The following is a 25135-nucleotide window of genomic DNA, read 5'->3' on the forward strand; positions in this document are numbered from 1 at the left end:
CGTGCCGGCAGGTGTTCAAGGCCTTTTTTCTCTCTTGCAGCCATTCAGCTCTTTGTGCTCCAGCCGTCCCGCATACAGCCCGAGGTAAGCCACGGGAGAGGAGGGAGCTTGCTCGGTGGCCACGTGGACTCTTCTAATCCCTGTTTTTCACTGGACAGAGCCAGAAGGGGACGCCGCTCACCACCCTGCTGAAGGACCCATACATCCTCATTGCTGCAGGTGGGGCTCCTTCCAGGCTTCTGGTTCTTCTTAGCCAGGGGTTGTTGAGGTGGGTGGTGAGGGGCAACGTTCATTTTGCTGCTGGAAGCCCTGGGCTGTAGAAAAACATAAAGACAAAGAAGTTACCTGTCGTGAGAAATGGTTTCCTTCCTTTGGTAGTTTCTGACTCTCAACCATCCCTTTGTTGTGTTTCATTTGGGACAAAGCAGTCCGGGCCATGGAGATGCCCCGCTGCAGAGGTTTGTTCTGGGCTGAGCTTGTCCTCTGTGTTTGTGTCAGAGAACACCACTGTTTGGTCTTGAACTTCTGGGAAGATCTGTGGCCTCACTGCCGGCATCTTAGTTGGGCAGGCTGAGTCACCTTGGTGTGTATGAATAGGGACTGACAGAAGAGGGCCAGGGGCCGGAAGGGTGCCTCCCTTCCTGTGGAGAGGGCATTTTCTGCAGCAGCAGAAAGGCCAGCTGGAAAATACCCTTCAGCTAAAGGAGTCATTCCTTTGGGTTCTTGGCCTAGATGGGCTCCAAGGGAGCCCTGAGGTCCTGTAGTCCTTGGGGAGGGAAATGGCCTACGTTCATCCCAGGGACTGGCACCCCCAACACGGTTCCAGAGTCATAGGCCTGAGGCTGCCCAACAGGACCAGCCTTGTGCTGCCTGGGCCCGGAGGTTATGGTCAGACTGGAAGAGGGCAGCCCTGAAGTGTGGCATCAGACCCAGCTAGGGTTAGATTTGTCTAAGCGGGGTCACCGACCCTAGGAGGGCAGGGGAGCCTGAGGGAGCTGGGCTCATGCGCTGCCTGAGAGCATTCAGATTCACTCCTCCAAACCCAAGGCTGGTTTTGTTTAAGCCTCCGCTGCTGGATCTGCCCAGGAAAGCTCCTGTGTAGCCCTGGTCTAGACTCCTGCCTGTTGGCCAAAGGATTGTAAACCCCCTTCATGCAGGGACCTCTCTGTGCCCCCAGCGAGATGCAAGGAGCCTCCCAGAGCCTTCCAGAGCCTTCCAGAGCTGTGCGAGGTGGGTGTGAGGAGAGGCCCAGTGAGAGATGCGCCTCCCTGCCCCACAGGGCAGACATTTGGGCAAGCTGGGCAGCCCGGCCCTCCTGCTCAGGCTTTCTTGGACCCTCACTCTCTCACCCTGACTCCTGGGGGGAAATATGAAGACCCACCCAGCCCTGAAGGCCAGGCCATCAGCAGTTCCAGGTAGCCTCCACTTGGAGAGTTGGGGACCAGGCAGTGTCTCATTTGTTCTGGTGGGACCATAATTTATGAAGGTGACTGAGTGATGACATGAAGGCGTCAATGCTTTTGAAAGATTTTGTTATATTTCCCAAGAAAAGGGGCATGCCACGTCACCCAGGGCCCCACGGGGAAGCACCAGGTTTGGTCAGGAGGCAGAAAGGGTCCCGGGGAAGGCTTAGGCCAGAGTCTTTGTTGGGGTTTCCATGGAAAGGCCAGGCAGGGCAGGATGAACAGCTGACGACCGGCTAGTTTAAGGAATTCCGGCAGGCTTGGGGCCTGGGGCTTGTGCCCCTTGCTAGTACCTGGCCCTGCATGGACCCAGAGCCAAGGGGTACTGGGTGGCACTGAGAGTTAGAGAAGGAGGGAGTCCAGAGTACGGATCCTTGATTGCAGGGGAAGCGTAAGCCACCTTGGTTGTTTGGCCCTAATTAATAGATGGCAAATAGACAAACTCCAGAGTTAAGAAAACAGCAGGTGGGTGAGGGGACCCCAGGCATTTCAGCGCCATTTCTCTATTCTACCTTTAAATGTCACAGGGAATGAAGAGACCTTTCTTCACTACATGGGCCCCTTAATCATGATTCATTATGTTCCTCAAATGAGAGCACAGCACAGGAAGCTCCCAGATCAATGGGGAACAACTGTGTGTCATTTTCCAGATAGTTCTCCTTTTACTGAGGGTTCTGGTTAACAGAGTGATCATGGATATTTGCAAAGATGCCCTATATGTATAGTTGATAAAAAAAAAAATCCCTCAACAGAACATCTGTGCTGAATGCCCTGGATCTGGGGGCATCCCGGGGCATCATCAGAATGTGTGTTCACAGCACAGTAAGACAGAGGGGCAGGAGCCTCACCCCAGTCTGTGTGCAGCCTGGAAGTGGCCTGTGTGGCTGGGTGGCCCGGAGAAAGTTACTTTATTAATAAACTGGAAAGGTTAAAGCAAACGATCCTAAGACTCCCTCTAGTTCCAAACTTTATGACTCTGGGGTTCTGGTGGTTCAAATAATACTAAGAACAATAATCACAAAGAAAACCCCAACCCTCCTCACAGCCCCCTTGACCTGTTATTAATCTTTTTCTTACAGAAGTAGAAACTCTGGGTGTCTGAGCTGATCGTTCTGGCTGTGGGCACTTGGGGTTTAGCCGTGTTTGACAATGGTAGGGGACACTCGAGACCCAAACCAGAAGCACACTAACCCTCTGCCTCCCTTGAAGGATCCATCTGCTTTGCAAACATGGGGATTGCCATGCTGGAGCCAGCCCTGCCCATCTGGATGATGGAGACCATGTGTTCCCGCAAGTGGCAGCTGGGTAAGGACTGGGGCAGGTGCTTCTGATTCTGGAACTTTTCTTCCCAGGACGGGGTTCGTCTTTGGAGACTTGCCAAGCTGTAGGTATTGGGATGATAAAGTGATCATTTCTGTTTGACACTTCAAGGGTCAATGGTGAGCGTAGCAATGAGCTTTGGGGTCTATTTCGGCTCCAGTTTTCCTATCCTTCCTCAGGGACGCAGAATTAGCTGTCTAGGCGTCAGACCTGGACAGCAACGAGAAAGGAAAAACGCAGTCAGCATCTCCCCATGTTTCTGAACTGGACTAGTTACATTAAGTATCTGTGGATAGCAATTACCTTTATGTGAAAGAGGCTAACAACAAACTTAGTTTTTAAGAGAATGAGTTTTTAAAAGTATTTTTCATTTAGAAAATAGTACATGCTTATTATAAACAAAGGAAAGTATACAGATTGAGGAAGTAAACATTTAAAAACTCTCATGCTCATCTTTTCTCCTCTCCCAGCCCAGTCCTCTCTGATGTTCATTGTTAACAGCTCTGTGTGTCTTTTTCCAGATGGTTCTGCATTTATCATTCTGTGAGAAAGGCTTGAAAACCCAACAAGTGGAAACATGCTATTTACATCATTGTGTAACCTCTTGGTTTTCCGTGTTTCCATGTCAGAATGGGTAGATTTAGTTTTCAAAATTAATTAAATTTTAAATATTTTTTATCAAAGTTACATTTAATTTTTAACTTAAACAGCATCATAAGAATCATAATGGAAAAAAAGAAGTTCTTGCCTCTTACCTCCCACCTCCAGCACCCTTCCTCAGACTTGATCACTTTCAATTCTTTGTTATTTTTCTGCTAATCTTTTTATGTCTCTAAATAATATGTTTAATTTAAAATTTTCCAATTTCCAATATTGGCCACCAGCTTCCTAATGTAGTAGCTGAGGATTTAATGCCACTAGGACTCCACCTGAAAATGTCAAACAGACAGCTCACATGACTTTTCACCTGTTTTCCTAAACCTCTTTTACTGGGGGTCTGGTTGGTTGGAGGTTAGACCTGTACATTTTATCCTTTCAATTTCTTATCTGGCCTTTTCTTAGTTTCATTGATTTCGCCATTTTCTAAAATGTCTGTTGAATTTTTATCATCGCTGTCATCATATCTCAAATTTCAAGAGCCCCTTCCTATTTACTCTGAGTGGTTTTGTGTGTTTCTGGAGGGGGCCTGGGGGCTGTTGAAATAACACCCTCCCACACTAAGTAGGAAGACTCCGGTTCACTCCCCATTTCAGCCTCTCAGTCCTCCCTGGTCTTCACGCTGCCTTTGGTGCCTGGGCCTTTTCAGTTTAGTTTCTGTAAGGAAACTCTTCTGCAGGGGTGAGCAACCGAGGGCTGGGGGTGCAGTTGCCTGTCAGCGCTCTTCCCTGTTGACAACCTCAGCCCTCTGCCTGACATCCTGCGGACCTGCAGCCTTCAGTCCCCAGACCTTCTGGGGTGTGAGGCACAGAAGGTCTTGCCTCCTGCTGCCCTGTCCATGTGCAGGTGTCCCCGCTGCATCCCCACTGCTCTCCCTTGCCTTGCTCCTCCCTCCCTCTTACTGCTTTTGCTCTCATTTTGTCTGTCTTTGGCACAGAGGAGAGGGTCTGCAGTTTTCTTCTTTTATTAAAATTTAAGTGAAATGTGAGGTAGGAATGGAGAAAAACCTATAGATTCAAACCACCCTGTTGAACTGGAAGCATTCATTTAATTATTGTACATTGTTCTACTTTTAGGTTATACCACAAACTTTCAACCAGTCCCTATTAATGGACATTTGGGTTAGTTCCAGTTTTTGCCATTAGAAACCACACTGCAGTGAAATACCCTTTACATGTATTCCCACTCATGTTCAGAAGTATATCTGTAGGGCAAATTCCTAAAATTTAAGTGGGTGTTTGGTATTTCATAGCATTGCACCAATACAGCTATTATTGGTTTCTCAGTCTTTCCCTACTGAGTGTGGAAAAGGGAGTCTCATTTTGATTTATTTTTATAAGTTATTTATGAGTGAAATTGAGCATCTTTTCATATGTTTATTAGCCATAACTATTTCCTGTACTATGAATTTCTTACTAATATGCTTGACCCATTTTTTTTCTATGGAGTTCTTTTCTTGTTGATTTTAAGTGTTCTTTGTATATTAAGGCATTAATCATTTTATCAGATGTTCTGCAAATATTGTTGTTGCTTTATGTCTTTTGATTTTTTTTTTCTGCTACTCAGAACACCAAAATGCCACTGGCCAGGATTAGTGGTCTTCCTTTATGTCATTGTCCTATCAGGTCAAGCTCAGAAAGGCCTTTCCCATGCCAAGATTACTTTTTCACCTGTGTTCTCATCTTAAGAAATTTATGATTTGTTGTTTACATTAAAATCTTGGATTTACATGGAGTTATTTTTGTTCTAAGGCATATGGCAGGGATCTGGGTTCTGTATGCCAAGCCACTTGTCCTCAGACCTGTAGTCCTACGAGTCCATCTGATTTTCCCCACCTCCATCATGCTTGGGGTGACTGTGTGTCCTTGAGTCTATTTCTGGGTTTTTCTTTTCTGGTCCATTCGTCTGCTTGCATTCCTGGGTCGATACCCTCCTGTTCACTTAGTGTCACGTTAGAACAATGTTGTTTAATATCTGGGAAGCTAGTCCCTGCACACACACCTTATTCTTTTTGAGGATTTATTGATTATGCTTCCTAGAGATTTATTTTCTTTCCATAGTTCTTTCAACTTACATATTGATGTCTTCAGATGGAGACTGTCAGTTCTGAATTAAGCTGCCATTCTTAGTGCCCCATCCTTCCTTGGGTGGCGTTATAGTCCCTGTGTGGTGGCGTCTTTCCGACGCAGCTTCCGGGTTCAGATTTGTCCTCTTAGTCCTGCCTCGGTGTGGTTGGCCTGGCCTGGACCCCAGTCCTTTTGGTTCTGCATGGAATTGCTCTGCTCTTTCACCAAGTAATCCTTCATTAAAAGCCCCTGACAGTGGTTGGGGGTAAAGGGTATGAGTTTTCTTTCTGGGGAGATGAAGCATTCTGGAATTAGATAGTGGTGATGGATGCACAGCCCCGTGAATCTATGAAAAGCCACTGGGCAGTGCTAAAGACCTCAAAAGGCCAAATTCTATGTTTTGTGAATTAGGTCACAAAACAAAAAGCAAGAGCAAGCCCCATACAACGAAAGTCATTCAGGGGAGGAGGGAAGATTCTTGGAACTAAACTAAGGCTAGTTCTTAGAGAATTTAGCTCTGAGCCTCCTCTCAGTGGGGACAACAGAGGCAACCCACAGGCTCTCAAAGTCCTAAAGAAAGCATACCAAGTGACAGGAGGGATGGACTTTCTCTAACCCTGAGTTAGGGGGAGAGGAGATGCTCTTAGCCCTGCAGAAGCTGTTTTTTTCAGACTCTTTCCTGCTGGCCCCTGTGGAGATTGGGGCTTTGAGATGTTTTCAGGAGGTGCCTGGTCCCAATGTGCTACGAGGGAGCTCCTGGGCTGAGACGTGCCTCTGGCATTTCTGGTGTCTGCACAGTGCTAACTGCATGCGTCCTGGTGTGTGCAGGGCACTGAAAGTCATCTTTTTCTTCCTCTCCAGACATAGCCTGAGGCTTTCTTTGTAAGTCTTCACAGCCTGTCAGAGACTGTGGGCCATCTGAGTTAGAGAGGAGGCCTCAGGCTGCCTAGATTTCCTCAGATCATCTTCTGAGGCTTATCACCCCAGCCAGGTGTTAACCCAACCCCCTAACCATACCACCGGTGAGGACGTCCTTCCTTACCTCAAAGGCAGACTGGTGTTTCTTCAAGAGAATCACATTTCTATACCTATTTGCTGTGTTATCTCCAGTGTGGGGGAGACCCCCTACCTTCTGTGGTCTCTGCAGCCCAGGGCCCACTTCTCCCGGAGCCCTGCAGCCCCCTCCGAGCCTCAGTGAGAGGGTGCTGTGGATGACGCTGGAAGGCCTCGCCCGGTGGGGACCACAGCCTTTCCCCAGAGGCTTCCTGCTTGGTCCAGCGTGAGCTCTGTCCATGGAGAAAAACCATAAAATTTGACATCAAAGCAAAACAGCCTCATTTACTTTGGGTGACACGTGATTGCTCTTGTTGAACGCATTATTTTTTACCATAACCATTAGGGGAGGTGGAGGACGGCACATCATATTACAGAGGGTTTCCTTGTAAGCCCATCTCCCCAAACTCACTGTTTTGCCACTTGGGGGGAGGGGGTCCCTGCATTCCGGTTGGTGGAGAATCAAGTCTCTCTTTACCTCAAGTCCTGGGTCACATGACCTCTCCATGATGCCTGGAGGCACAGGGACTCAGAGTTCATGGTGAGGCCTACAAACCCCAAAAGGGAGGCTTCGACTCTGGGGGAACAGGCCCCCAACAAGAGTGAAGCAACACTCTTTCTTCTGGTTCTTTTTTTTTTTTTTTTTTTTGAGAGGGCATCTCTCATATTTATTGATCATACGGTTGTTAACAACAATAAAATTCTGTACAGGAGACTCAATGCACAATCATTAATCAACCCCAAGCCTAATTCTCAACAGTCTCCATTCTGAGGCATAACGAACAAGTTCTTACATGATGAACAAGTTCTTACATAGTGAATAAGTTCTTACATGGTGAACAGTGCAAGGGCAGTCATATCACAGAAACTTTCAGTTTTGATCACGCACCATGAACTATAAACAATCAGGTCAATTATGATTATTCGTTTGATTTTTATACTTGATTTATATGTGAATCCCACATTTCTCCCTTAGTATTATTATTTTTTTTTCAATAAAATGCTGAAGTGGTAGGTAGATGCAAGATAAAGGTATAAAACATAGTTTAGTGTTGTAAGAGAGCACATGTAGATGATCAGGTGTGTGCCTGTAGATTATGTGTTAATCCAAGCTAGACAAGGGCAACGAAACATCCACGGATGCAGAAGATTTCTCTCAAAACGGTGGGTGAGGTTTTAAGCCTCACCTCTGTTGATCCCCAATTTCTCACCTGATGACCCCCCTGCGACTGTGCCTGTCTTAGGTTGTTCCTCCCTTGAGGAATCTTACCCGTCTCTGGCTAACCAGTCATCTTCCGGGGCCATACAGGGAAATGTGAAGTTGGTAAGTGAGAGAGAAGCAATATTGTTTGAAAAGGTTAGCTTTTTTTTGCAGATTTATGCCCTGTGGCTTCTATGCCCAGCATTTGTCTTGAGGTATCTTTACCACTTGGAAGAATTATGATACTCGGTAATTTCGATATGAGGCACGAATTCTACTTAGGGGTTATAATTATGAAGGAAGAAGAGAAGCTATAGAAGTAGCAGGCAGAAGAAAACATGGGAAGATTGATTATTTCTTTGACATATCTTCTTGTAGTGTAACATAAGCGTGTATAGGTTTTAAATTACTAATTGTGTGCACACATCAACATAATAGGAATACAGCTACATAACCAAAGCAGACCTACAATTACCAGCCATCTCCAGTGAAACCAAGAAAACCACTTAGGCACCCTAGGCATTTGTGAAAACTTATCAATGATATGATGGATATTGTCTAACTGAATTTGAATATTTTGAGTCTTCTGGTTCTTTAATGGGATGTGGTAACACAGTGCAGGTGGAGGACAGGACACTACCTGCTTGGCAGGGGACCATTCTGTTCCCAGCCAGCTGTGACCCGGGGCGTGTCCTGTGTCAGCCTGGCTGGGTACCAAATGACAAGATGTGGTTGCGGGATGTGAGGCCTGCAGCCCTCGAGCTCCCCTAGGACAGGACACACAGGGACCATTGTCCCATGCGGGTTCCTGGCCAGCCCTGGTGGGGCTTCATCCGGAACTGGGAGGAGCCCAGGGACTTCCCACAGCTCCCATTTGCAGGTGATATGAATTTGGTGGGGGATAGTCATTTAGTTTATTGCAGATTCTAAAAGCTTCCCAGAGGCAGAAACGAGGCCTGAGAGGATAGGGTGAAATGGCTCTGGTGAGGATGTACAGCTCTGCCCTAGGATTGAAAATGGCTCGGTGAAGATGAGGTGGGGATCATGGTAGAAGCACAGGTCCAGCCCTCCAAGGCCTGTGAGGTTCAGTGGGAACTGAGGCTCCAGAGATGCTGGCTCGGGTGTGGATTGTCCTGGGAGCAGAGGTGTGGCTGACAGGCTGGACTGGAGCAAGTCCTTCAGAGTCATTCCACCCTTCTTTCCTTCCAGAAGCCAGTGGTCACGTGCTCTGCACCCAGCATGGAGCTGGACGAGGCCACTTCTGGGCACCATGTTTCAAGAGAGAAATAAGTTGAACTTGTACAGAGGGGTGACAGTAGGCGCCTTATCACTGGGGACCACCCAGGCCCTGGCAGTGCTGTGAGTGGGATGAGTCTTGCTATTGTCATGCTGGTTGCTGGGCTAGGGGAGGGGGTTGAAGCCAGCTGTTCTTGGCTGCTAAATGCAAACCAGGATTAGTGGGAGGCAGTGACGGGGAGGCCTAGAGCTTTGTGTAGACACCTGCCCTGTAGGAGGGGCCATCCCCAAAAGGGCACTCTGGCAGAGTGGTGGGCTTCCCAGTCCCGGGTCTCTGAGCAAAGGTAGATGGTCTCCTCTTGGGGCACCAGGTGGGCTGGTATGTAAGACAGGCTGAGGCTGAGTTCCGCTCTTGGCTCCATAGGTGGCATGAGGCCCAGGTAAGGCAGAGGGCATGGAAGCAGTGTCTGACTAGGAATTGGTAACTCAGAGTCTGAGGTCTGAAGAGCTCGTGGCCCTGTGTCCACCTTGGAAGTCAAAAGAGGAGGACTCTGGGCTCTGGACCGCACTGCCGTCTTTACCCCATGGGGCCACCTGCTGGACGGTAGGGCCTGCCTTCTTGGGATGGTAGCTTACCGCAACACTTGTAGTTCTGTGAGATGAATGTTCTCACCCAGATCTTTTATCTATAGAACAGCCAGCCACGTTCTCGGCACCTTCTGTGTGCCACCAGGCTGTGGGGAGGCAGATGGGCTGGCCTGTGTCCGCTTGGAGCTTACTGTGATTTGGGGATGGCTAGCGGGCCAGGTAAGAAGAGAGAGTCAGGTGGGGCTTGCATGAGGGACAGGGCATAGGTCAGCCTGGGAGGGCTATTTGCCAAGAGCCCCCTGTGTGCATGCAGAGTGCCATGTGAGCCTCAAAGCCTGCCTGTGAGGTGGGTCATAGGAACTGTCCTTCTTTCTTTGGCTCTGAGAGGTTAAAGTGACCCACGCCAGCCTCAGCCAGTAAGTGAAGCTGATGTGTATCCCTTATTTCATGCCTCGTAATCCAGTGCTTTTTGCTTGACGATCGTGAAATTGGAGACTGCTGCCTGAGGATATTTCCTGTCCATAGAAAATAAGGTGCACTGCCTCCCGGGTCACACGTGAGCTCGGCACCCCACTCGTGGGTCAGAGGACATGGCTGACCCATGGTTTCCTCTGGAGCACGTACGCACTCCCACTTTGAAGCTTTGCCCTCAGAGACGCATCACCCCATGCTTGGCTCCTGGAGTGAGGGCTCTCAGGGAGCAGGAATCTGGCCAGGTCCTCAGTGACCCCTTCCTTTGTCCCAAGATTATAATGGGAATCTGGGTAGAGTTCAGCCCATGAATAGGTTTTGGTTGGCTGGCACAGGGTTGGCCTGCAGGGGGTTTATGTTAAAAATTTTTTAATTGCCAATATTTAAAAGTCAAGAGAATTCACATAAGACTCTGGAGTTCAGCTTTTCTAGAAAAACTAGATCTTCCAATCTGAGACCTCCCTCCTATAGGGCCATAACTGTCTTGGAGAATGGCAGCTGCCTTCTTAGATGGGGTCTGGACCTCCCTCTCCATTTTCCTTGGTTTTTGTGACACTGAGGGTCAACTTCGATGGCTGTTTGTTATGGTGCTTGTGCTGTTATTTTATATCACACACACCACACACACACACACACACACACACACGTGCACACTTTGCTTGCTTCATTCATTTATGCCTCCCTGGCTCCCCCATAGACACTCATCCTGAGACAAGGTGTTCATGATTTCTTATGTCTTCAGACTGACTTCCAAGGTCAGGCTTAAATACCAGCTGCTTTGAGGAGCTTTGCCAACTGTAGGCTCTGGGTTCCCAGAGCACTTGAGCCTTTGTCACCTCCCTCACGTGGCCATGCCACCGGTCAGACGTCATCCATCCAAGTCCTTCCTTTGAAGACACTCTCAAGACCAGAACCACGATGTGGTCATTGTCTCTACTGCAGCGCAGAGCTGTGCTCCTCCTGTTACATCTGCTGAGTCTGATTACACTCACCAATTATTTGGCCAGTGATATTGCTAAGTGTGACAGACATGGTTTCCTAGAACATGAAATGAGATTATTCTTTATTATTATTTCCCAGATCAACAGTCAAGAATAATTTGGTTTTAGATTTAGCTCCTGGAGCCAGTCATTTTGAAGTCTCTGTTGTGCTGGAAGGCTCAGACTTTCTGGAGTTGGATGGCTTGCATTAGTGTTGACAGGGTGCAGTGGAAGGCTAGCCTGTCCTTGAAGAAGCAAGATCATGCTGTCTGTGTGCTGGTGACCTGCCTGGACAAGACAGGCCCCTGGGCCTGTGCATCTGAGTGGAGGGCACACCTGCTTGACCACCTAGCCCCTGCCACGCCTGTCTGACTTACCCAGTCATGTGATTGAGAACAAAGCAATTTTCACCATTCGTGGGCAAGCTTAGAATCCAACCTGGGTGATTTCAAGAAAAAAACACGAAAAGCATTGAAAGTATGAAAAGCTGTCTTTCAAAGAGATTGTCCTGTTGTCCTCGGAATGGGTGGGGACCAGAGAGAGCCAATGTGGGCAGACCCCTGATCCTGCCCTGACTCAGAGCAGTCAGAAGGTCAAGCAAGCACTTGCCACCAAGACCTGGAAATCAGCTCAGGCTTTTCCTGGGGCTTACAAGCTCCCTCTCCTGGGAGAACTTTACACCGGACAGGAACGTGTCAGTCACGTATGACTTGACCACAAAAAATAGCCACATAGACTTTTTTTTAACATAGAGAGATGTTTATAAAGCTCATTGAAAAAAGCAGGATGTAGAACAGTGGGTATAATCCCATTTTTGGGAAAAAACAAAACCCTGTGCGTACACATTAATTATGTGTATATATAAGCTTACAGCATAGACTGGTCATTATCTGAAGGGTGGGATTTGGGATAATTTTAACTTTTTTCTTTGTCTTTTTCAATGCCTTTGTCTTACTTCTGTCATACAAAATAGCGAAGGGGAGGGGTCGGGGCAGGTGCCCCCTGCTCAGAGCACGTGCGGGATTGCAGTTGCCTGTGTTGGTCCACGTGGGAAGCTTGCCACCAGGCAGAGGTGGAGGCGAGATGACGCAGTCGATAGAGGAATGAATTTCATGCCTGGAGTGTCTGAGCAGCTTTGTGAGGACGGATAAGCCGTGTGGGGTCCAGACGGGATCCATCAGCTGCCGGATATTAGCAGCCTGGGTGCGGGCCGCCCGGCTTCCTTTCCTCTGCTCTGATCACCATTGTGGTGCCTAACAATTATTAGTTTTTCTAACATTTGACTGATGTCAGTCCTGATAAGATGTCCTTTTCATAAATTTACAGGCGTTGCTTTCTTGCCGGCTAGTATCTCTTATCTCATTGGAACCAATGTTTTTGGGATACTCGCACACAAAATGGGGAGGTAAGACAGAATGAAAACAACACTTGTGCTGTTCTAATGATGTAATTCTCTTAAGAAAATTCTAATTAAAAAATTCTAATCCCACTTAGCTATGACAAATAACTGTTTTAGTTTCTGTGGAAAATTGGGGCTGGGAAAAAGATGGAATGGTAATTTATTGAATGTGCTTTTTTTTATATTTTTCGGTAGGTGGCTTTGTTCTCTTCTAGGAATGATAATTGTTGGAATCAGCATTTTATGTGTGAGTAAAAGAAACTATTTCACAAAAGGAAACTTTTGCTTTGGACAAGAATTGCTAAGAAATATTTGGTGGCAGTTTGAGAGTTGTTGATATTTAGTTTTATCACATCTTCCATTGTCCTCTTTGTATCATCTTAAAAATTTGGGACATGACTCTCCAAAGAATATGTATTTTCATTTTACATGAAAGTTATTTAGAATGCTTTACTACATGGTTTAGATTTCAACCCCCCACTGACCTCCATCATATTAAACATTATAATGTTTTGAACACTTTAGGACAACTAGCCTGAAACAGTAGTAAGCTATTTTTCTAGAATAAAACATCTTCTACCATGGCCAGTATCTACCCCAGATGAAGCCTTCTGGCCCTTGTCAAAAAATGGAGTGTGGACTTGGCTGATCCTCCATGATTTTCTGTGGCAGGTGACTAGCTTCTTGGGGAGGGGAGGCTCAGAAAACACATTTCAGCTTCAACTTTTAAAGATTTGGACGGTCCAGTTCTCCTCAAATCCCATTTTCCTCCTTCCTCCTATTACCTTCAGAATGGAACACAAATACCAGGCTAGAGAAAACATATTTTAAGGCTTTCTAAGATGATTTAGAGTTGGATATCATGTTATTTTAGCATAACGTTTATGTTCTCTTACAGATTCCATTTGCAAAAAACATTTATGGGCTCATAGCTCCCAACTTTGGAGTTGGTTTTGCAATTGGTAAGTCACACAGCCTTATGCCTAAATTTAAAACTTTGTTTCCCCATTACTAAGAAAGATTTTCTCTTACTCGAGTAGACTATAGTTACTCAACCTAAGATTCCTAGAAGCTTGAGAGGAGGCTGTGGACAGCCCAGCGCAAGTACAGCCTATATAGATCATTCATGGAAAGATACTGGCTTCCGCATACTAGTCATTTATTTCCCGAAAACTGGTTTTTTAAAAGCCTGATATTTACAGAAGCAAATGGATACTCCACTGCTGCGCTTGGCAAACAGGAGAATCCTACACTCAGAGTACATTTGTTTGGGCTCAGATCTGTGAACAGACCTTCTCATATGAGACCGGGGCACAAGGCTTCACATGAATGTTTTATAAGATTTGGTTCAGAAAAGGTGGGCAGATATACTGATGACTACCTGTGCTGCAGGAATTCTCACAGGCAAACGAGACCAGTCTTTGTAATGTGAGGAACATTAACTCATAATACCTTAGGAACAGTCTTGTTAATATTGGGGATGGATGGTATACACTTATTTCTCATTTATGATATACAGGTTGGTCATAAATACCAAATCTTACCACTGGATAAAGGCAGGAATTTAATTGAGTGGTACAGTAGGATGAAGGGACCTTTTCTGTACCCACCCAGACTGGGTTAGGGTTTCCTAGGATATGTAGGTCCTCTCAGAGCCTTCAAGGTTTCAGTCACAATTGTAATCCATTTTTCAACTCTTTGCTTGCCATCCAACTCTTAATGTTTGTTTTGTTCACCCACGTCCCTAGCACTCTGCACACATTAGATGATCAGCAGATACTAGTTGAGTGAAATACATTTCCCTTAACTTTCCACCTTTGTACTTGAGGTGCAGAGGGTACTGACATTTGGGTGCCCTGCTGCTGTGTTCACAGGCAGTGTCTCATTTTAGCCAGTCATTAGCACCCCCATTTCCTACATGGGAAACTGGTGCTGAGAGAAGGTGTGACTGCTCCCCCAGCCAGGGAATTGAACCCTGAACTCTGAACACAGGTACTCGTCTCTCTGCTACCTGACCTTGACTGTTCAAGAGACTGGACCGGTAATTGGTGATATTTTATCATTTTTCATTTCCTGAGTATGGCCAGGTGGTCCCTCAGATGCCTTCTCGTTCTGGTTCCTTCTGGCCCTCCCTTGTACTTTCCAACTTGAGTTCGCAGAGTCTAAGTGTGAGGCCACGGTGTGGGTGGAAGGAGACTGTGCCTCTCGTTGGGGGCAAGACAGGAGTGAACCAAACCATAGGGAATCAGCAAAGCACCAACAGCAAGCAGGTGAGGGGCCCACACAGCCAGTGACCAGCAACCCGGGGTGGCTGGCGGATGGCAGATGGAGACCAGAGGATGGGGTGCTCCCCCAGAAGGTAGGCCATTCGGACAGCAGAGGAGGCAAGGCAAGGCAGAGAGCGGGAAGATGGTGGCCTGGGCTCCGTTCCCAGCGTCAGCAGCCTTCAGTGTGTCCTCAGTGAAAGGTATGCGGTAGAGGGTCTTCCTCAAGACTTGCAAGTGGCGACAACAAAAGGGAGGAAGCGGCAGGGTTGCGAAATTAGGACGTAGTCCCTGCCATTCAGCCCATGTTTGGTTTCCATCAGTTTTCTATAGACTGTGTTCCCTACCTGTCCACAGGAATGGTAGACTCATCGATGATGCCCATCATGGGCTACCTGGTAGACCTGCGACACGTCTCTGTTTATGGGAGTGTGTATGCCATTGCAGATGTGGCATTTTGTATGGGATATGCTATAGGTAAGGATACTGGTTTTTCACAACAACCTTTTGTCTCAATGCATGATAGATGATGTCTACTGACAAGTATTATACCTTTGCATTTTTCTGCCAATGAGATGTTTGGAGAGAGCTTGATCTTATTCTGTTTCCTGAAAGGTCCTTCCATTGGTGGGGCTATCGCAAAAGCAATTGGATTTCCCTGGCTCATGACAATTATTGGAATAATTGATATTCTTTTTGCTCCTCTCTGCTTTTTTCTTCGAAGTCCACCTGCCAACGAAGAAAAACTGGTAAGAAGATCTTAGATGCAATGAAATGTTTCTTGATCATTGTAGCTTGGTCTTCTGGATAGTTTCTTCGTGGCTTAATTCTAAAATATACCTGCTCCTTTTGGGCAGAACTCTCCAAACATAAATGGTAAGAGTTCCTTTTTAGTTTGTACCACATAGGGCAGCTAACTTCTTTTACTGTATCGAGCATTAGGTTTACAAATGTGAAGAATAAATTATTTTGGTACATAGATGAGTAGTCAGTATTGCTTACATAAACCAAATATAAATGTGGGATAGTTCATTTTAATTTTCTGCAGTTCTTGAAAAATCTTGAACATAAATTTTTTACTTCCTGTGCTTACCTTAAGATTAGCCATTCTGGGTGTTGTTTGCTTTTCTCCCAGTCCTACCAGCTCATGAACATGTGTAACCTTTAAATTCGTAACTTCACAATCAGAGATATAGAATTGAGTGTAAAGTGTTGCTTTTCTGAAGTTTAAACCTATTGATTATAATTTGATTTTTGAAGTGCATCAGTCATTCTAACTTTTCTGATAAGCATTTATACCTCGTGGTGCTGGTGGCAGTGGTGGTGCTGATTTTTAAAACATTAAGTGGTGAGATACTCATCCAGCAGAAAGAAGAGTGCCTTAGATTAAGAACAAATAGGATGCAGAAGGCAAGGGGAAATGGTATTTTTGTGTTTGTGAATGGAACTGAGGTTCCCCTGTGCCGTTCTCTTGGGAATACGTCACAAGTTCTTAACAGTTGAACTGAAATGTACCTTTTTTTGGCATTTCTTACTGCCCTTTATGATTTTCCCCAGAGGGTGGATTTAAAGACAGACACAGACCCTAATGTTATGTGCAGTTTTTGCATTCATTTATTTATTTAATATATTTAAGAACTATATCCAGCATTGAGCACTGGGCTTGTGCCCTTTACTAGATAGGACTGAACTAGATAATCTTGAGTTACTCATGACCCATTTAACTTAGAGGAGTGGAAGGTGCACTGGAAATACTCTGACGGAAGCCACCCCTTCCTTCCTTTCTCTTGCTTGGACACCCTCCAGCCCTGAGCAGCCATAGGACTTTGTCGTGGTGCCTGGTAGGGGCTTTAGCTATTCCCAGCCTGGTGTGTAAATTCCCTGTCCATTGTTGTTTGGCTGACCCCAGAGCAGTACCTTCACCAAATCAGGGTCAGAAAATTCTCGGTGCAGCAGCTGGAAACTGGCAACCTGTTAGCAGCATGTCAATTTGATTAAGGCTGAATGAAGGCTATTTCCAACACTTGTTGACCAAAAAAACTTTTCCAAAACAAACACCCCTCCAAATGCTTCTGTTCCCCAGGAGACTGTTTAGGACCCTGGGGAGATAGAGGAGCTAGCCTGGGCCTCTGAGAGCCGGCCTGACGCTGGGGGAAATGACTGCATCTGCCTCACTGGGTGTTTGTGAAGATTAAAGGGATCCCAGTGCTAAGCCCTGCTGCCGGCTGGCGCACAGGAAATTCCCAGTTGTTACTATTTCCAATACCACCCGCTCTTCTTTCTTGCTTTTACTAACCCTCTGACTTGCTCTGTCAGGCCCCTGGTCCCCCAGCGCCCTCCCTTTCTTCTTTCTGGGAGGCAAGCACTCCCTTTGCCGTTCGGCCCGAGATCTGCTGGCCAGGCTTCCCGCGCTAGCGGCAGGCGGTAACGGCTCCTGTGTTACCCGTCTGTTGGCAGCAGCACGATGGCTTATCTGTGGTGCCAGAGGAACGGGGCGAGGTCGGAGGATGAGCGGGGATGAGCATGGCTGGCTGGCAATGCGATCCCCAAAAGGCCTGGTCGAATGTATAGACCTCAGTCCCTCTTTCCCCATTCAAACCAACGCTTTAATTCATTTTAAAAGAAAAATGCCAAAGGAAGTGGAAGAGATGATCCTGAGAGGCAAAGCAGTGAGAATTACAAGCTTCCCAAAAGCCACTTTGACTATAAAATGTCAAAATACTTAAGTGCCTAGCGAGATGAATCATTTAAAACTTGAGAAATTGTGCACCTCGCTGCCCATAATTGCAGGCATCACGCTGGATGCCATTTGACTGGCAGGGCGGTGATGGGTGGGTGGTGGCCAGCAGCCGCTGCCTCCTTACCACAGGCAGGGCGGGAAGAAACTGGGGCAACGGACCGTTCACGATGATAGGGGGCAGGCCAGTAGTGTGCCATGCTGCTCGTTTGAGAAACCCAGCCCAGACAAGTGCCGGCATCCGAGAGCAACAGGGACCAAATGCAGTGGGACCTGGGAGCCGGAATAAGGCCGACAAACCTTAGCGAATTAGCCTCTCAGCAGGCAGCCTTCTGATACCGAGGTGTTCGGATTTAGCCTATTTTATACCGAAAAATCCAACGCTGTTCTCACAGATCCCAAATCCTAGTCATGAACTTGTGAGTACTTGAACTCTTCTTTCACCTGGTATACTACATTTCTGTTTCTTTCATAATCAGTGTTACGATTCAGCTAGAGAAAAAACCTGTTTGTTACTTGTTTTCGTTGCAAGTATAGGAAATAGCGACACTGTCACTTGAGGAAAACCGTGTTCATTATAATTATATGCAGCCCATAATTCTCAAAATACCCTGTTGAGCATAGTTGTGTTATGGTATGGATGTGTTTTTTTAGGTTGAAGAACTGATTTTAAGAATAGGGCACATTTCTTAGATCTCACTCTTAAAAGAGTTTCCGGTTGTTGCCGACAGGCAAGTAGACGGCTTAGGACTGCAGCTTGCTTTTCCTGGGTGGCTCTGAGCTCTGGGAGTTGCTCTGTAGAGTGCTTTCAGCTACTCTGTTTCTGGATGCCGTGGGTCGGGCAAGGATCCCAGGGCCTCAAGCTAAGGAGACTAATTATGCTCTGCATATTCTAATATTCTCATTTATTAATGGAAACATGTCCCTTTGCAAGGCATTTATGTTGTGAATGTGCAAAACCATCACTTATTATCTTAAAGGTGTGTTAAAACTTCTCTAGCATGCAGGCCTGGTATCTTTCAAAGTCTCAAAGTCTGGAGCTCTTACCTTTAAGTGCTTTTGCTGTTTGAATATCCCAGGTTTGTATTTGCATTACTTTTACATTTCACTTGGTCTGACGTGTTTTCACTTCTTGGGAGATCCTAACTCTGTCTAAAGTGAAAGTAGGCATTTGGCAGGGGCTGGGGTTCAATGCCCAGTAACTGGGCCTTGCTCTGAATTCAGACAGCAGCCCCCTCTTTATCTCCTTTTCAGTGGAGAGTTGAACAAATCGCCCTCTCTGCAGTGCACGGGCTGCTGCTGGCTGCTCTCTGGGCCCCTCTGTGTCCCCATGCACCAGACGTACCCACTTGGTGCTGTTCATGTCTCTTTTCTTGACATGTTTGGAATATTACCGTGCCATCTGGCTTAATCATGTGTAACTTTTTACAAAAGTAAAACAATTGTAAAAAGTAAACCTTTTAAAGGAGGGTCAGAAGCTAGTAAGCTAGGTTTTAAAAGCAGCAAAACAATATTCCAAGAAAAATTATAATGTCAGACAATCGGCCTGACTGCACTTTTTCGAGTCCACATTCCATGTCCAGGGTCTGGTTCGGGGGCGGTGGTTACATCTGCATGTAGGCAGAGTCTGGTGTAATGGTGGATGAACTGAGACAGAAGGCAGTTGTGAACGAGGAGGAGTTGAGGCCATCCTCCCCACCTTGCTGCCCGTGGGCCGAGGGTCACGGCCCCCTAGCTGGTGGTCACGGCCTTGCAGTCTGGCCTATGAGTTGGTCTTTCCAGTTAGTCTCATTGTGCCTCATCCTCAGATCTCTGTGGTGGCCAGGCTGGCTTGCTTAGTGTCCCTGCCTTTCTTACTGTCCCACTTGGTAAATAATCCATGTTGTGCTCTTTCCCAGCTCCCTTACTTTGCAAATCCTTCTATCATCCAACGTTCATCTCAACCCCCGTCTCTTCCATACAGCTTTCCCTGAGCACTTAGCCCATAGTGAGCATTCCTCCTGTGACCCTGTGGTGCCTGTCAGTCCTCAGCAGTAAGGTAACGAAGTTGCTTGTACAGGACCCTAGGGCACTGACACACGCGCCTGGTAGGTGCCCAGGAAGCTGTCGCCAGTTGTGACTCTTGTAATCCTAGCTGATGCCATGTAACTCGGGCAGTGTTTCTTGTAGCACACCGATACCACTGTCAGGTGAGGGTAGGGACCTGGAAGTCCACCTTTCACCTGTGCCCCCTCCAGGTTATGATTCTGGGGCATGTTTCTTTGAGGATCATTAATCTAGGGAGAAGAGATGTTGAGCTCTTTGGGGTTAAGCTTCTGTGCAAGGACATTTCCATATGGGAGAATGGTCCTGGTGTACCATGTCTATTGCTTCAGTTACTTTTTAGAAAGTGTGCTCTTATATATGTGTATCAATTCACTTTGCAAGAAGTATAATACAAAATGGAGTTAAAAATGCCACTGACAATTTGAGCTGGCAGCCTTAGGTCAAGGAAGTCCTTATCTTAACATGTCACACAGGCAGATCATTTTAGAATTTCTTGGAAAATGATAAATGGGTTTAAGCACTGAGTGGAGTCATAGAAGCTTATCAAATCTGTGGGACAAGGACTGGGAGGAATAGCTGACAGACACAAGATAGGTTGCAATGGGCCAACATAAGATAAACTTTAATCCAGATAAATGTTGCCGTTTAGAGTTTCAAATCGCACAAAGTTATTGGGGGAATAGTTTACATGGAGGAAAACTCCAAAGGACATGCTGGATGAGAGAATCCATGCCCTCTGCACTCCTCTGCCTACCCCGTGGCACTCCAGGAGCTGACTTTGGCATAAGGCTGCCTGGCCTCACATCTGCCCCATTCTAGCTGTTGTGCACCCTCTGAGCCTATACAGAGGGTTATCAGCCTACCACCCAGGGCTGTTGGGAAGTTGAGGTACGGCACTGAAAATGCTTTGCATGGTCCTGGCAGTTGTATTATCAGGCTGTGTGCTTGGTCTGCACACTTTCAGGATGAATAATGATTCTGAGTGCTTATCAACTGAGGGTCAATTGGCTTAAAAAATTTTCAGTTTTAATAAGGCAGGGGACAAGATTTCTATGTTCATAGAATGTTTTTTTAAAATACATTTCAGCAAGAATATAGCCAGGATTTGAGGAGGTGCTCTGAAAATGCCACTTATGAAAAGATAAAGGGCCTTGTGGTATTTACTCTGGAAATCTAAGGGGCCAAGGTAATGGTTTTAAACCATTATAAGGGCAGTCAGTCTGTGAGGACAGCAGGAATCAGAGCTGGATCCACAACAGAAACAATGTAGATGGTACAGCCTCAAGTATATTTCTAACAAGAGGGCTTGTCTCATTAAACAGAGAGCACATCCTTATTAAGGCCGTTGCCATAATGAAGTCTATGAATAGAAGTTGGACTGGGTAACCTCCAGGATCCCCCAGCCTGACTCCAAGATTCTAAACACACACACGCACCCTGGCAGTTGCACCAGATGACTGGTTAATAGTGCTTGGTACTATGTATAGCTTTCAAACAAGTAATCATTAAAAATGGTAGGCTAAACCCATCTTATCTTTATGAAACAAGTTAATATATCTGTACTTTGTTCTTTTTTAGGCTATTCTCATGGATCACAACTGCCCTGTTAAAACAAAAATGTACACTCAGAATAACATCCAGTCGTATCCGATAGGTGATGATGAAGAATCTGAAAGTGACTGAGACCCTCAAAAGTCACTTAAGTATTTAATTGTATAAAGGTGTTTCTAGTGAAATGACTCCTCCTGAACTTAGGCATACCATCCATCCATCCCTGGTGAAAAAGTAAACCGACCAAAGTTTATCATTTCTTTTCCAAGGTTATGATCGATTGCCAATAGCCTTATAAAGAAAAAGCAGCTTTTCTAGGGGTTTTGTATAAATAGTGTTTAAAACTTTATTTTATGTATTTGGTTTTATTAATTATACAATATATTTTGAAGAAATAGATATAGTGTAAATCTATAAATATTTGAATCCAAATGAAATATAATTTTTAAACTTACATTCATGAACACTTGGGCAAAAGAGTCTTGTATTTTTTCTGAAGATTGGTAATGAGTGTTTAAAACTAAAGCACACGTTATATCCAAGGCACTTCCAACCATGAGAAAAACTAGAAGGAAGTCTGAAAAACAGAATCAAATTAGACAGCATATATTTTGTAGTGACACTGTTATTTAACTTGTAATTATTATCAATATATTTATGATTTAAAAGCTAGTTATCTCAAATGCAGAGGACGAGAACTTGAGTCAGTCTTTTGGATTTATCTGTAAATCTAGGCTAGCATTAGTTTTCTATGTCATCTTCTATGTCCACCTACCTGGAAACAGACGGTTAAAAATTATGTTTACCTGTCCTGTGGTTGGCAGCAAGCAGTAAAGCCAGTAAGTGAAAAAATAGTAAATGTTCTGAAAGCAGAGAAAAGCACCCAAACATATAGTTATGAACAACTAGCTTTGCCTTTGAAATATATACTTGTCTTACTGGATGAAAGAAACTGGGGATAGATGTACCTTATACTTGTCAAGGTTTAAGCATAAGATATATCAACATCTAGTTTGAGTTTTAGAAATGAAATTTAAGAGGTGAAGAGCTCTTATGAAGTAAAAAATCAGACTTATCTTTGACCTGTCTGGAGGGCATTCGAGTGATTTTTTAGGTATCTATTTTGAGTCGTCTGAAACTATTATTTCATAGACTTCTGTTAAAAGTTCACATCAATGTGAAAACATTTTAAAAGATGAAGGAACAAAATTGTCTTGAATCATGTTAGGAATAACAGGTGAAAATAACAGGGTGGTCAGGACACACCCCTTTGAGGCAGGAAAAAAACCAAATACCTAAAAACTTCTGCTACTCTGTCTCTTGCTGTGCAATGTAGTTTTTCCCAGCATGACAACATTGATGTGCCTTTTAATTTAACAGCAAATACTGTGTTAGTGAACTTTGTCGGTTTTTATCAAGCTTTGTATGAGATATGGAGTGTGAAGATAGTGTGGAATGTCTGAAATACTACTTGTGAATTGTTGATCTGTAATCATAAACAAAAAGTGCCTCATGCCAGTTCTTCAGCAAAATTGTGTTTCTGTTAACTTGGACAAGGAGCAAAGAACTTAAGAATAAGGACTCCTCACCTCATTATTTTCTAGTAGTAGCTAATACTTCTGTTTGTCTTATGAAACTCTTCTGTGGGGCTTTGAATGATTTGCAGCCTGGATTTCAAGTGCAGGGTGTTAGAAACAAGAAGCTTCCTACTCAAGTTATTTGCCCTGGGCAACTTGCCCAAGCCCAGTACTTTGAAAGGTGGCTCTGGAGGTGTTCTTGTATGGCTAAGGTAAAAAGGTGGGATTGTTCTCTACCTTCACAGGGGAGAGCCTTAAAAAATAACATGCTACAAACTCATTCTCTTAAGAGGGTTTGTGGCTCTCCCCGCACCCCCCATATAATTTATTCCTATTTTTGCCTTTAAGGCTTCAGTCTTCAGGAATGACTGGCAAAGGCATGCCTGCTGTTGATCTCTAGACAAAACATCATAGATGGTGTAAGTTTTTCAGAACTGTTTTGGGAGCAAAAGGTATCAGTAATTCTAAGGTCTCCTTTATGACTAATACTCTGGGGTTAGTGAGACTGTGAAAAGATAGGCTTTTTTCTTTTAATGTGTGTATTAGAGCAAAGAACATACAGCTCTCTGAACATTCATTTTTCTGAGCAGAGGTGGGTTTTAAGTCTGTACCTGGTAAAACAGATAAAAAAATTGAATGAGGTAGCAATGAGTATTTAATTCCTTCTGACTGCTAAGTGTATCTGCCTCTATCATGTTTTAGCTAGTTAATAAACCTTCTGAACATTACTGTGCCTGTCTGTATTCCTTTATAAACCAGACATTGTTAGGGTAAAATATATCAGAAGGTACTGTTTTGACTGTGGATCAGGTAAAATCTACTCCAGGTTAGTTTGAACCATACTTCATGGCTTTGCAAAATTTGTTTTAAATTGCAATATGTAACTAGACACATGTCAATGTGGAAAAAACCAGTAAGTTATTCTTGCATCTCCAAAGTTATTTTCCTGGCTGTTGTGAACAAATAACTATGTCTGATGAAACGAACTGTAATATCCAGCCCTTTGACACAGCGAAGGGCCCCTGGAAGTTCCAAAAAACTTACGGTGTGTATGAGTGTTATCTTTCAGAGATTAGAGCCCACATGTTAATCAGATCTTAAAGGAGAACCTCCCTCAGCCTCCTTTTTAGAGGAAAGCTATTACCTGAATTTAGAAATACTTCTTAAAATTAAAATGATTTTAAATTTATTCATTTTTAGGGAACTTAAGACTACTATTTTTATTACCTTACTATTAGTAAGAGCCAAGTATGTTCAGTCTGCTTTTAAAAAAATTGATATATTTAAATTTAGACCTTGACAGTAGCCTCAAATTTTTAGCTTGTGTTTTCTTCTCTCAAAAATCACAAAATGCCCCTATAGTTTTCACTAGTTCTGTTCTAAGCAGTTCTGATATTGAAGAAATCAGGCTTGATTTAAAGAAATGTAGCACATTCTGATTCCAAAACAATGATAGCATGTTGCTCAGCTTGTCTAACCTGGCCATTTACCTAAATAGCAATATAGAAAGTACTCTACATAGTCTAACTGCTAATAGATGGTAGACACAAATCTATAAGTCTTATATTTCACAGCTTAAAACAACAGTAAAAGCAAAATTTAATGTTTAGAAAATTTTCAAAATAGCAATTTTGCTAGCAAAAGTGGACTTTGTTACGCTTATTTGCATGGCCAAACTATACCAGGTAACAGTCCCAATGAAATGTAGTAAACACCTTTTTTAGATGTCATCAAATGAAGATATTCTTGTTTTCTGTGGTAGTGTTTATTTATTCATCTTATTTTTAAGCTATTGATAACATAGCATGGCAGCAGGATTACATCAGGAATGTAATATAATACAGCTGTTTCCATCGAGGCCTCACTGTACCTCAGTCTCCTAGGCTACTGGAGGGCTTCCCACTCACACTAAAGCACAACTCGGACGCCTCTACTGCCTCTCCCAGTATATATAAAAATATTGCACTACATTGAAGGTGTATTTTACAAATATTATTAGCAGCATTACTGAGTTTTCCATCATCGTAGTTCTACAGAGTTAAATACTTTAAAAACATGAGTAGATTTTTATGAAACCAAAGCTTTGCATTATTTCTACAGCTCTTTCAAATGCATCAGTTTCAGCAGCATGCTTGGATGTCACTAAAACGTCCATGGTACAATCCATAACACCAGCCACTTACAGACATTCCGCCTTCCAGGTTATCAATGGTAAGTTATGAAAGTTGGTTATTACAATGGGCAAACTGTTTCAAGCGTATGTTACAGAACATGTTAGCTTTCAGTGAATCTGGTATATAAAGACTTCTATAGCAGTCTGTTTTAAAATGCAAAGCATGCTTAAATAACTAATAAAAAGGGGGATATACACACATATATATTTGTTATAAACTTGGTCAGGAAAGGTATTTGGTTTCCTAGTATTTCACTTAATAAAATAGGAAAGAGAATTGGCTATTAACTTTTCTACCCTCAGAAAATGCTGTTATCACCCAGTAAGTCCTATGATTTATTTGAATAGCTTTT

General features: G+C 44.5%; 2 protein-coding genes across 4 annotated transcripts in view; one reads left to right on the forward strand and one right to left on the reverse strand.

The window, feature by feature from the left end:
• Positions 1 to 21390, forward strand: part of SLC18A2 (solute carrier family 18 member A2) — a 32938-nt gene extending 11548 nt beyond the window's left edge. For all 3 annotated transcript variants that reach the window (XM_036898473.2, XM_057506381.1, XM_057506382.1), the window contains 9 exons: positions 41 to 84; positions 159 to 219; positions 2673 to 2768; positions 12362 to 12440; positions 12630 to 12681; positions 13333 to 13396; positions 15056 to 15175; positions 15314 to 15447; positions 21060 to 21390. In XM_036898473.2, coding sequence (XP_036754368.1) covers positions 41 to 84; positions 159 to 219; positions 2673 to 2768; positions 12362 to 12440; positions 12630 to 12681; positions 13333 to 13396; positions 15056 to 15175; positions 15314 to 15447; positions 21060 to 21164 — 755 coding nt within the window. In that variant the 3' untranslated portion in view covers positions 21165 to 21390. The remainder of the gene's footprint in view (positions 1 to 40; positions 85 to 158; positions 220 to 2672; positions 2769 to 12361; positions 12441 to 12629; positions 12682 to 13332; positions 13397 to 15055; positions 15176 to 15313; positions 15448 to 21059) is intronic.
• Positions 21391 to 21492: 102 nt separating this feature from the next.
• Positions 21493 to 25135, reverse strand: part of PDZD8 (PDZ domain containing 8) — a 76530-nt gene continuing 72887 nt past the window's right edge. The window contains exon 6 of the transcript XR_005027350.2: positions 21493 to 21609. The gene's annotated coding sequence lies outside the window, so the exon portion shown is untranslated. The remainder of the gene's footprint in view (positions 21610 to 25135) is intronic.

Source organism: Manis pentadactyla, chromosome 8 (assembly GCF_030020395.1).
Source record: "Manis pentadactyla isolate mManPen7 chromosome 8, mManPen7.hap1, whole genome shotgun sequence".
Taxonomy (NCBI): Eukaryota; Metazoa; Chordata; class Mammalia; order Pholidota; family Manidae; genus Manis; species Manis pentadactyla.